We start from the raw sequence: 13,094 nt of genomic DNA, 5'->3' as shown, positions 1-13,094 counted from the left end.
GTAGTTATTTAAATCATTTTTCTTTTTGGCAAGGTTGGCAATAGGTATGATGACAAATTTTATATCAGCTCAGAATTTAGCACTCCTAGTCATTTTGTTTAGCACGAGCTTACAACTCCTGTAAGGGTACCAACTAATGAAATTGAGTCAATGGAGAGATTGAGTCAATTGAGTCAATTGAGTCAATGGAGAGATGATCAGCAGTTAAGAGCACTGGCTGCTCTTATAGAGAACCTGGGTTTGTTTTCCAGCACCCACACAGTCTCACAACCGCCTGTAACTCCAGTTCCAGGGGAGTTTTATGTCCTCTGCTGGCATGTAGTGCATATATAAACTTATGCAGAAACAAAAATTCAAATAATTTTAAAACAAAACTAAACTATTGACATTGAAAGAAAAATTATGGCTATAAATAATTAAGGACAGAAATATTAACTTAGAACAAGACATAGAATGTTATTCTTTGTATTCTTAGTGTCCATAGGACAGGGAAGAAAGACCTGGTGGCTGTATGGGCATAGAATGTATGTTTCAAACAGTGGAAGATCCAGGGCTGGAGGAGCAGATGTGATGAGATGAAACTGGATGACCTCCATTATGCTATTGCCTATTCTGTCTACATGTATAGGAAAATCAGAAGCATTTCAAGTAGTTCTAACACATCTAATGTAGAATAAACCTCCATCTTCTTGAGCTGGTGAGATGGCTCAGTTGGTAAAGGCACCTGCCCCTAAGATTGAAAGCCTGAGTTCAATGCCTGGCACTCATATGGTGGAAGGAGAACTGACTTCCCTAAGTTGTCCTGTGAACTCCACATGCACAGTGTGGTATCCAAGCACAAACATATAAATACCACACACACACACACACACACACACACACACACACACACACACACACTCCCCAAATAGGCTTAGAAAAGTAAGTTTCTAACATCAAGTCCCCCATAGGATGCCGAATGATCTCCTGAGTCATGTTAGGGAAGCTCAAGCTTCTAGCCAGAAGTCCTAACAAGCTCCCACGTGCTGGGACTCTGTTGGGCTCTGGATCACACTTGAGGAGCAGGGAGGAAGAAAACCACAGCACCCAGATGCTACTAACCAGTACCCTGTTCCTATGCAGGTCACTTGGTAGGTACGAATATGAAGAAAATGGTGGTTCTTATGAATATGGGAAAAGGAAAAAAAAGAATAGTCATTCATATCACACATCAAAACCACTGCCCAAATAGTTGAGCCATCACGAGAAAAGAGCCCAGAAGATAATGATGTAAGTCAAGACTTAAGACTGTTTAAATAAATCTCTACTCTCCAGCAGACCTAGTGTTTACATATTAAGGAGCTTTGTACCAGAACTGTGCTGTCATGTTTCTGCCCAGAAGCTGTCAAGATAAAGTTTACTATCAATTACTGCTTTACAAGTATAAAATAAGTTAAGCTGTCATCATTTTCTCTGCCAGAGATCCTAAACTGTCAAAGAATGCCAGTTTTTAATCTGACACAGAGAAGAAAATTATCTGTTATTCTGACCTCTAATTTCTTGACATTTTAATGCCATAATTGCTGTGGTTAGTGCTGGTTCATGACTTCACCTGTCAGGGAGGAATGAGTCAATAACCTGAAGCTATTTCTCAAATTTTAGTACTAACTTCAAAGCTCAAAATTCTAAGATCATAGAATTTTTAAACAAAGGGGACATGTTTATCTTTTGTGGTGATGCTTAGCATTTTTAAAAAAACTTAATCAGACAAATTGCTATTGTGAAACAACAAGAAACTAGACTTCTTGTGGTTTTCTATATTATGGTTTTCTATATTAAAAATACCATTTTTAATTAAAAATACCAAGATAGCCATTATAATAAAATGAGTGGAGACATCATGAACGGGCTAACTTTTGAGGTCTATTTTTTCATGAGTGTGTGTTCAAACTTTCAGACTGAAAGCATCTCTCTCAAGCCAGGGTCTAGCTGGGTAGGTCTACAGGGTTCCAAATGGAACCTGCTTTGAAACCAGGTACTGCACCTCCCCAGGGACCTTTCCCAGTGATAAAGTGCAGGGAGGGGCATAAGTGGCCATCAAACTTTAGTTGCACTATCTGCAGAGCTGTGTCTCATGACCGTGGAGGCTGAGTCTTCCCAAATGGGGTAAAGTGTTGTTTCTCCCTTTATAGATGAACTGAGACAGTGAGTGAGATCCCAAACTCTGCTGTCTTCAGCTAGCTTGTAGCTCTTAAGTGGCTCTTAGACTTTGGAGAGCACTGTTCTTTGAGCTCTTAAATGCTAGCAGTACAGGATTTTTTGTAGGAATATGTTTCATTCTAACTTATTTATTAACATTAATGGGAATGTATGAGAGGGAATGATGGTGAGGAATAGCAGAGGAAAAAGTTAATTCATACTCCTTAAAAGCTCTCAGTCTCTTCTTTGAACCACACTAATGGTCTCCTGTTGCCCTCAAGGAGATGAATGAAGCAGCTTCCTCAGCAATCTTGAGTTGACAGAGATCTTCAAATCCAGTGCAAACACCTCTGCAGACTTGTGTCAGGGCCTGTGCTAGCTGGAGAAAGGAGGTGTGTTGCCGGACTGTGCCTCCTCACAGCTCTAAGAGATGACAACTTAGATGCCTGGGCAAGGGTTTGGGGATGAGAAGATGCACATCCTAGTTTGATTCTAAGGATGGCAGATCTTCAGCATCCAGCAAGTGTTTACTCAGAATGAACTGCTTAAAGGAGGCAAGTCCTAAACAAAGACATCCTGCCTAGCACTAGACAGTCTGCATTACTTGGGGTAATAAAAGTCCATAATGTAACAGATTTTGTTCAGAGCATCTACATAATAAGCGAACATGAGGCTGGACCTGTTTTCATCCAGCAAATCAGTGAAGAGCACACATTCTGTGCTACAGCTCCCACAGTGTGATGAGTAAGTCTTGTGAACAACTAATTGGCTTTGGCACTGTCCAGAATAATGGTGTGATGGCTGAAGAAGCAGACACCTTCAGTGAAGTTCAAATATACACTCTAATCACAGAAGGAATGTCTCAATTCTAATTCTGGTGTCTGTTTCCTGGCCTCTTTGTCTCTTTTTTCAAATGACATTTAAATTAAAAAAAAACTTGCTATTTTACTATCACAATCTGAATGATACCCTGTGGTTTTACTCATATTCAATATGCTCAAATTTGTATTTTGAACAGCATAATTGGCCTGTAATTTCCTTTTTATATACAGAGCTTTGTTGTAAAAGGAAAAAAAAAGCACAATAAAATACCAAGGACCAAAGATGTCCATGGAGTTTACGAATCAAGTCCAATTTGGACTTGGGCTTGAACTGTAAGATTAAGCTACTCCAATTCCCCCCTCTCTGATTGTAAAAGTATTCATTGTGGTTGGGTGAGAGAGTGAACACCCTTGACTCCAGCAGTCAGGAGGCAGAGGCAGGTGGATCTCTCTGAGTTCCAGCCTAGAATGGTCTACATAGTGAGGCCATGATTGAGGGAAAAGAAAGAAAGAAAGAAAGAGAGAGGGGGAGGGAGGGGGGGGAGGGAGGGAGGGAAGGAAGGAAGGAAGAAAGGAAGGAAGGAAGGAAGGAAGGGAGAAAAATGTAGTTTGAAAACAATGACTTTTGTTGTTAAAAAATTATAAAATGGGCCTGTGTTATGTAAAGGGGTATAATTATATGAATTTCTTCCCACCAAATTAACTGACTAAAATTTATATACAACTGAAAGCACTATGGGCAAGTGTAGTAGTCTCTGAAGGATATTTCTCACCTCACCAAACAATTTCACAATACCTGGATTCTCCCTGGATCACTCCCCTCTATCGGCTCCCATTCCCTTGTGCTTACACTACACTGCCTTTAATAAAGACTTGAAATGTGTTTTTCAAGTGTTCTGCCCCAAGGGATCAATGATCCTGTGCTCTCTCTTCCTTTACTTGTCTGCTTGGTGTTATGCAAATGGAGTCTTTATTTTATAGGGGATGTAAGAAATGGATGCACCATTTTTAAAAGAGAGCATCATTCCCAAAATTTGCACATTTCCTACCTCTGAAATGAAAACTGAAAAAGCATTTCAGTGCCTGGAGATATAGCCACAATCTCTTGTTTTGCATACAACAGATGGCAGATTGCGGTTAGGATGGAGGGAAGAATATAGTCTCCTTGCAGCAACACTTACCTAGCAGCTGCTCCATCTTTACTCTGCCCACCTAGCCAAAGTCATTTTATGCATGGGAAGTTATTTAAATGCTATTTAATATGATTATTTTCACTTACAAATACTTGCAATCCCCAACTGTTAGCTACAGACAGTTCAGGCTAAGAACACATGGAAACAAAGTATTACAACAGCATCCATTACATTGGTATATCTCTTTGAATGTTCCTTCCAGAAAGTTGCAAGGTTACTTTTGTTTTTTTTCTTACTTTTTCTACTGCTGATTATTTTAGTGAGTGAATTTAGTTAACTATTCATCTAAGCCTCACCCATTAATGACACAATTATGCATTTTAATGAAGATTTGAAAGTAGAATTACAGTTCTGCATTAAAATGTTTGAATTTCAAAAATTCCAGCATATCAGTCTTCATTGCTTTCTTTTGATATATTTCCACTTTTGGTTTTACAGTTGTCAAACACCTGAAACCTATGTATAGTAAAGAGTTAGGCTGAAAGGAGATTTACACAGAAAGAGATGTGAAGTCAGATTTGTGTTTGAGAGATGCCAGACACTTTGGGAGCAGCTCAGGACACCTACCTCCCGGAGCACAAGATCTGTGATGCTGTCCAGGTTCACAGAGCCTTCATAGGTCAAGTAGTGGAAAACGTTCAGAGCACGGACTGCCTCCGGCCCTCGCTGCTTGTAGCCAAATATAAGGTCGATCCACTGATGGAGTTGGCAAGAAACAAATTCACTTTCCAGTGCCTGAAATGAATCAAGGAATAATGAGACTGCAAATTTAGCAAGGTTCCATGTCACCTTCTCACTGTGAAATATTCAGTATAAATAAGGACATTATGCCTTTACATTCTATTTGATTTGTATGTAGTAGATCTTCAGTCCCCAGAAGTGGCAAAAGACCACCTTTAATAAGATACAGAGCTAAATAAATGTCCCTTCACAAAATGTTTGCCCTTCTCTTGGCTCCATTATGTACACAACAAAAATGTTCATATTAAATACATTTCTTACAAAACCACACTCACACTCAAAAGAAAACTTGCAATAGCTCTTTTAATGCCATTTTATAATTACTTTCATTTCTAATTTTAAATATTAGTTTAAAATTAAACCATGTTATATGAAACTTTGATATAGGTTTATCATCCTGAATGACCTTCTCCAGCTTGCCTCTAAGAGAAAGGAAGACCATCTTTGTGCCAGGAATCAACTCAGCTGATACAGACTCTGGGAAGCATTGGGGAGATTTGCTAGTCATTGGGGGGAAATAAGTTAGTCAATGAACATAGGTTTCTGGGAGGGTTGGGGAGAAGAGGCCCTTTGTGTTTAATTCACTGAGATGTTCTGTTTGGAAATGGGCTTGTTAGGCAAGTGTTTGAGTGGCTTCCTTCAACAGGCTTTGTGTTGTTTTTAGTTGTGTTATAAACTATAATAACGTGATTTTATTTAGGAATGGCTAGAAGCTCCCTGGAAACACAAGGCAGGTGGGCTGGAACCAGGTTCAGCCCTTATAAAAACTGTAGTGGGAGCTCTGCTGCTTAGGAGTAATCCATTCACTCCTTCACTTCTGAATCAGTCAAAGCAGGCCGGATGCCAACCACGCACACAGAAAGTTCTGTATTCAGCTTGGCGAATTCTCTCTGTGTATGTCATAAAACACAGCTGTCAGTAATGTGTGAATGAAGTCACTCTCTGGTTGCATGCCCTAGTTTCTAAGGTGGGAAGCCAAATTTTGGAATTCATATAATTATCAAATAACTTTCAAAGGAATCCTCTCAAAACTGTACTCTCAATAGTGCTCTTTAACTTTTCCCACACTTAGAACTTCACCCCCTGCAGGTCTTTCCCTGATTACTCTTTTTAGAGTGTCATTATAACAATCATTCTGTCTAATTCTCATCCAGAAATGTAAATACTAAGATTCCGGGAAAACAGTATTTACTTACTAAAACTAAATAGAATTTTCATGCTCCATTTTACTGCTACTAAAATAACCATTCAGACCAGAAAATGAGCAATGAGACAAAAGTAAAATGATAGGTAAATTTTTGTAGATTATATGTTATAGTTTGTGTGATTCTGTCAATTCAGTACCATAGTCAATTTAAAATATCAGTATAATTGTTAGTGATCATTTTAATGCCTTGTCTAATGGATGGAAGGATGCAGGGTCACTATTGAGTGGTCACATTCAAATCTCTTCCAAGGAACTGAGAATAGCTGTGGAATTAATACTTAAAAGTTTTTGGTTATTAATTTTTTACCATGTGACTTGCTAGGCAGCAACCAAGTGAAATAAATCTTAGAGCTATCACTGAAAGACTGACAAACTTACTATTATTACTAGGATAATGCCATTATTGAAGAAAATGGCTAATGCAATAAAGAGGGATGGAGAGAATAATGGCTAGTACTTTGATATTTTAAAATGTGTTATTCATCTTAGTACCTTCTTTCACTTCCTCTTCCTGCACAGACAACAATGGGTGACATATTTACTGTTTCCTTCTGTTCTGATGAAGCCTCCTCTTCTCTCTCTCTCTCTCTCTCTCTCTCTCTCTCTCTCTCTCTCTCTCTCTCTGTGTGTGTGTGTGTGTGTGTGTGTGTGTGTGTGTGTGTGTGTGTGTGCGTGTGTGTGCTCGCGAGTGCTCTATAGCCATGGCCTAGGATCTATCTCATTTGTCCTTTGTACTTCTGAGATCTGCCTATGGCAGCCTGTGTGCAGCTAGTCCACTGTTCTCACACTGCACAGACATCCCCTGAGACACAGGCTCTACCCATTTCCCCCCATGGCTCACCTCCCACTCATGGTGTCAGTTTCCTCATCCCAAGTCACTGCTTACTGCTCTTCAGAATGGCTGTCCTGTCCCCAGTTCTAGTCGTTCATGGTGCCTCTATAGGTGCCCCTCCCCCCATTTTTGTGTTATCCAGGTTTCTAATTCTGGCTACCATGATAGAATCAAAATGATAACTAATTGTTTTAGTTTGCAGTCCTCTGACTACTAACAAATTAGATATTTTAAAGACCTGTTTATTGGTCTTTTGAGTCTCCCAAAAATTCCCCATTCATACCCTCTGCTAACTTTATTTTTATTCATTTATTAGTTTGTTTGTTTGTGCAGGTTTCTCTGTGTAGCCCTGGATGTCATGGAACTCATTCTGTAGGCCTGGCTGGTTTTGAACCCATAGGTCTTGCCTATCTCTGTCTCCTGAGTGCTGTATTTTTAAGTGTTCAAGGAAGTGCCCTTTGATGCCAGAAGACCATGTCCCTTTTCTTGGAACTGGAGTTGCAGGTGGTTGTATACAGGCTCATGTGGGTGCTAGGACCTGAATGTGGGTCCTCTCGCAAGAGTAACAAGTACTCTTAGCATCTTAGCCACCTTTCCATGTATATGAAATTGGCACTTGTTCTTTTTTAATTTCCCCTTTAATTACCATTGGAATCACAATCCTATTATCCTCCTAAAATGGCTTTCCATGGTTTCTAGGGGGCACTTTCTATAAGAACTGAGTTCATTATCTCTTGAAAATTTGGTAGAATTCACCTAAAAAATAGAAGCCTTGGATTTTTCTGAGAGTGCAGGGAAATTTCATTAAATTTCTCTAAGGCTTCTAGGCATCCATTTCTGCATTTTAATAACTTGCTTGGTATTAATCCATTTCCTCTCAGCTCTGAATCTTATTAGTTCATAATAATATTTAATTAAACTTAAAATCTTTCTGATAGCTACTGTTATTTGCTCCAGTATAGTCTACACAATAAAGGCAGTGAGATGAATCAACTGACAATGGAAGTTAAATGTTCTGGATGGCTTTGCCTTTTCGTTCATAAAATTAAATGATGTAGGAGTGAAGATGACAAATCTTATGATAAATAACTTGCTCATCACTATGAAAGAGGAAAAGAAAACCCAAGTTTAGAACACTTGAAAGCTACATCTAGTTCAAAGTCAAATGCATTATCTTAATGCATTTGATATTAACTGTCACCTCATCCAGAGCAGAAGTCTACCCCAGGGCTATTTACTGTACTCCAAACAGTGCTACTGAACACATGGCTGTGCTTATTTTGTTGTTTTTTCAGGGCTGTGTTTGCATGGACAGACCCACTCTGTACTTTGAAATAAGATTTTAGTACAGTGCTTACAATGGAAAATATGAAAAATACTCGATTACTAAGCTATTAGTGTTGTAATGGCCCTAATAGCTTCTTGAACATCTCCTTGCACATCTCAAGGCAGAGGCAATTGCTTTAAGCCTAGATAACCCAATTTCCAATCCATATCTCTACCCTGGGGATGTGGGAGGAAGGAAGTGAAGAGAGCTAGAGCAGTATCTTTCAGATGGATAGCACCCACCTAAATCTCATACCCATCTTTGCCCATGGGTATTAGACACCACAGAAGTCTTTCGTTAATGCACTTGGGATAAAGCCTCTTTAAAACTCAGGAAAAAGAAAAAAGGAAATTAACTGTGTAAATTCTTTTATGTACTGGAATGCAATTTCTACCTCTTGTACACTGAGTAAAAATACTTCCATCCTTTTATTCTGGCAAAGATCTGCTTTTGGCAATAAAACACTCTCTGAGTAGTGATGTATATATTCAAGCAGATAATCAGAAAAACATTCAAGTTTCTGTAATGTCTAGGCTAGCTTTTTTTCTCAAATGATTGTATTAAAATTTTAGTCAGTGTGACTTTAATTTCTCAATTATTGTTTTAAGCAAACATAATTAGAGATATATGTCACATATATGTTTTGTATTCTATATAATGTTTTAAATAAACATGATTAGATATATATGTATACATATATAGTCATGCTTTGTGGCCCAGGCCAGCTTTGAACTCACCATAGGTCCCAGGCTGGCCTTGAACTCGAAGTGATCCTTTTGTTTCAGTAACCTGAGTGCTGGAATTATATACCCAGTTCAACAAATCTGTTTTAAATTATTTGTGGTGGGGAATGTGTGTTTAATTATTCTATAAATAGCCCTAAATTACTTGATTGATAGCTGGATGTACCATGCTCCAAGATGATTTCCTGGGTCTCACTGCTCTCCAAATGGCCCACTGCAATACACTTGGCCTCTTTCTCTATCCCCAGTGCATGGTAGTCTGTTAATGGAGCAGACTTCAAAAGCTACCATACCCTGTGTCTTCTCTTACAGCGTAACTTCACCAGGTTCCTCCTTGCATAACTTAGCCAGCATAGCCCTGGACACCCCAGCCTTTCAAACTCTGCCCCATTTCTGCCTCTGGAGTTTTTCAGGGTATTCTGATGTAGATCAAGGCTCTGGGACATAGGTGGTCCAGGGGGCAAAAGGCACAGAGCTTAGGTCTGACCCCATGTATTACTGTCCCTTTCTCACTGGTCCAAGAGGCACAGAGCTTAGGTCTGACCCCATGTATTACTGTCCCTTTCTCACTAGTCCAAGAGCCACTTTGTATATTTCTGAGGTGAACCCATTCTTTGTCAGGTGATTATTCTCTCACTTGTCTTTTCTTCTGTGAGAAAAAGGGACATACATACTCTTCACAAACAACCTCTTGTCATTAACAGTGGCAGCAGCACACAGTTACTTGTGAAATCAATTTACATATAAATTGGGAAGTGCAATAAAAAATAAGGGACTATTATGAACTAGTATTTTATTGTTTCAAAAGTATAATGTGCATCCCCAGTTAGAGAGCATGCTTTGGAGACAGTGTTCTAGACCCTAGGAACCTACCTTCACTCTCCCCTCCATGTCACCATCACCTCTAGAAACCCTTCCTGATAGATTCCCAGTTCTACTCTGGTAGCCCCAGCATTCTCACTGCTGCAGTCAGTTTCTTGGAATGCAGACCATGTCACCCTCTTGCTCAAAACAGTGCTGACTTCACTGCACTGTACTCAGTGCTTATGGAGCCTTCAAGCCCAATGTGATCAGTTCTATTGCTGCTCAGTTCTCTTTTGCTATGCACCACTGTTCACTGCACCTTGGGCCATTGGCCTCTTGGCCAAGCATGCCTGTCACTGGACATTGTTCAGATGTCTCTGCCTGCAAAAGTCTTTCTCTAGGGAGTCTGTTGGTTCGCTTCTTTACCTCAGGCCTCAGCTCAATCTCACCTTCAAATAGACCCACCAACCTCTTCCTTCCCTAAGTCATCTCCTTCCCTCTAGCTTCTCTTTAACTTAGAACTGGCCACCTTACGCACCAAGCTGTTTCCCTCCCTCCCTCTCTTCCTTCATAAGGAAGCTGGTCTGTCTTGATTGAAAAGAAGCTCCATGAGGACAGGGATTCTTGCTATGTCAGCGATGTACTATAAATTAGAAGAACTGTCTGGAGTGCTCACTAGCTAACTGGAGTGTTTTGTTAAGCAAAGTGGACATCACCAGTGTTCTTTTGTAAGCAAAGTGTTGATTACAAATTCATAGTTACCTGCTATAAATTTTCTTCAAAATAGGAGAAGTTTGCAAAGGACATGAAACAATATGAGCAAAAACACAGGGCCTCAGTGTGCCTTGCCCGGGTGCATGTGGCCTGTGTTCTGCATTTGGCCCAACAGCACTAGGACACAGCAAGGCTGAGGGCTGGGCAACATTATCACTTCACATCCAAGGAAGGACTTTTCCCTCTAAAACAAATTATAAATGGGTAGATTATGATTGATGAAGCCAGCATTAGGGTAATACTATCAGAAAGACTTTCTATTTCTGTCCTTTGTCAGGAGGTCAGATGCTAACCATGTTAGAACTGAACACAAGGCTTTATCAATGCTTCATAAGGAAGTTGTCTGTGGTCCTCTTAGCTGTGTACAGATAAATTAAGCCAGTGCTTGCTTGCTGTGCAAACAAAGCATTTAGAGTTTACTGAGATGTCTACAAAAATTAATGACATTACATTCCAGGCTTTTTTCTAATGAGGACAAATTTCAAATTCTACAACTACTCCGTGAAACCAATTTTTGTCACTGCATTCACATTTTGGTCACTTTGTTCACAACACACAAGGAGCTATATGAGTTGTTAGCGTCACAACAAAAGCAACAACACTAAATTCAACAACAGATTAAGATTACATCAGGACAAGCCAAAACACTAGAAGAACATTATAGATAGGTATGAGCTATATGACTTTGTGCAATCAAAACACACTAATAATAAAGATTTCATTTTCAAAGCTAGAAATGATCTGCAGTCAAGCAAAGGTTGCTGCCCACATATCAGACACCTCTTCAACTGACACAAGCTATGGTAAACCCCACATTTAAAAACCAGTGATGCTTTCCCTTTCATATAATTATATTTCTCTTCTTTGCCTTGAATTTCTTAATGACAGACTGAAAGGAGGAGGGATGTTCACTGTTACAGAATACTAATCCACACAAAGAGATGAAAGACTTTTACTATAGTGAATGTCATTTCTCTGGGATATATGACATTCTCATGTTGTACATTAGGCTCAGTACAAAGAACTCCTGTGAATAACTGGAGATAATCCTAGTCTACATTAAAATACAGGAGAGCACATTACACTCCCCTCCAAACCTATTTCAGAATAACTAAATCCTATAGGAACTACACAGTAACTATACAGAAACTTTAACCAAACACTGAATGAATGGTAATTGTCATCACAGAATTTGGGAAAGATGTAAATGCTTCTATGTCTATATACTTTATTGGTATATAGGCTTTCTATATTATAGAAACACACACCAAATAAATGTACCTTTGGCAAAACTTAGAGATATTCAGCAAGCTGGTGATATTTAGTACTAATTCATTGTTTGCCATGTTTCTACAGATCAGGGTGATCACTCCCTATCAGCAGGTGGGGAACCTGGCCAGAGCATATATTTGTGCTATGGAAGTAGACTTCAAGATGGTGACATGCAGGAGAGTAGCCCTGAGAGTGGTAGTTGTGGATGCAGCTACACTTGGTGACATGTCCCTTTATAGCTCTGCTGCCCAGGAAGTCCCAGCACAAACACAGAAGCAAAACTGGCTACTAACATGCCACAGACGTATCACCTAGGTGACGTGCAGGGAGCTCTTTCTTTAAGCCACCAAGGGTTACTCCAAAGAAGACCCAGAGGGAAGACTTCCGAAGCCACCCACTGTATGCTGGATCTTCATGCAAACTGTCTATTCATCCTGGCATGGCTCCTGGGTGACAGAGAGCAGAGACTGGGACAATGGAAGGCCCCAAAATATCTAGCATACAGTAATGGATTGCTTTACAAGTCTTCATAGGCTCATTAGTAAGATAACAGAAAAACTGGTTTAGAATTGAGGGGGAAATCTAGGCAGGAGATGCCTCAGTTGGTAAAGTGTTTGCCTGAGTTAGATCTTCGGCTTTCCAAGTGAAAAAAGCCAATGCCAGAGTCAGGGTGTTGAGGGCACCATGCCCAAAAATAGCTGCAGACTGAAAGGGAAGAAGGGTTATGTCACTGACACTAGGTGAGTGAAGCATGCACCATGGCAGACACAGCAATATTCTAATTTGGGTTAGTTTTTATCAATCTACAAAGCTCACTGACTTCTAAATGTGGGAAAAGGTTTAAAGACTATTCTCATGTAGAGGAAAAAGGAATCCAAGTGGCAATGCATCTTAGAAAACAAACCATAGCAATCTCTCAAATAATTCCCTTTAACTAAGAATGCAAGCCCCCTTTCTGAAGTACCTTCCCACCTCATGAAATTTGTGGTACTGAGAATGACATGTTCCCAGTAGGAAATTTGGCCTTGTTTGGAACTCTGAAGCAGCAGCTGCCTCCAGTGACAGTTGTGCAGCTTGGTCTTTTTGTGGGACTCATAACAGCAGGAGCAGGGGCTCTCTTTAACTCTTTTGCTGGCCTGTGGGAACCTACTCCTCATACTGTATTGCCTTGTCCAGCCTTAATACAAGGGGAGGTTCTTAGT

At 39.8% G+C, this 13,094-nt stretch overlaps 1 protein-coding gene across 10 annotated transcripts in view; it reads right to left on the bottom strand.

Annotated features, from left to right (window-relative positions):
* Positions 1-13,094, bottom strand: part of Nbea (neurobeachin) — a 525,226-nt gene that overhangs the window by 35,714 nt on the left and 476,418 nt on the right. For all 10 annotated transcript variants that reach the window (XM_035451902.1, XM_035451904.1, XM_035451906.1 and 7 more), the window contains one exon: positions 4,760-4,927. In XM_035451902.1, coding sequence (XP_035307793.1) covers positions 4,760-4,927 — 168 coding nt within the window. The remainder of the gene's footprint in view (positions 1-4,759; positions 4,928-13,094) is intronic.

This window comes from Cricetulus griseus, assembly GCF_003668045.3.
Source record: "Cricetulus griseus strain 17A/GY chromosome 1 unlocalized genomic scaffold, alternate assembly CriGri-PICRH-1.0 chr1_0, whole genome shotgun sequence".
NCBI lineage: Eukaryota > Metazoa > Chordata > Mammalia > Rodentia > Cricetidae > Cricetulus > Cricetulus griseus.
Note: the sequence above shows the minus strand (reverse complement) of the source record. Positions and strands in the feature narration are given on the sequence as shown.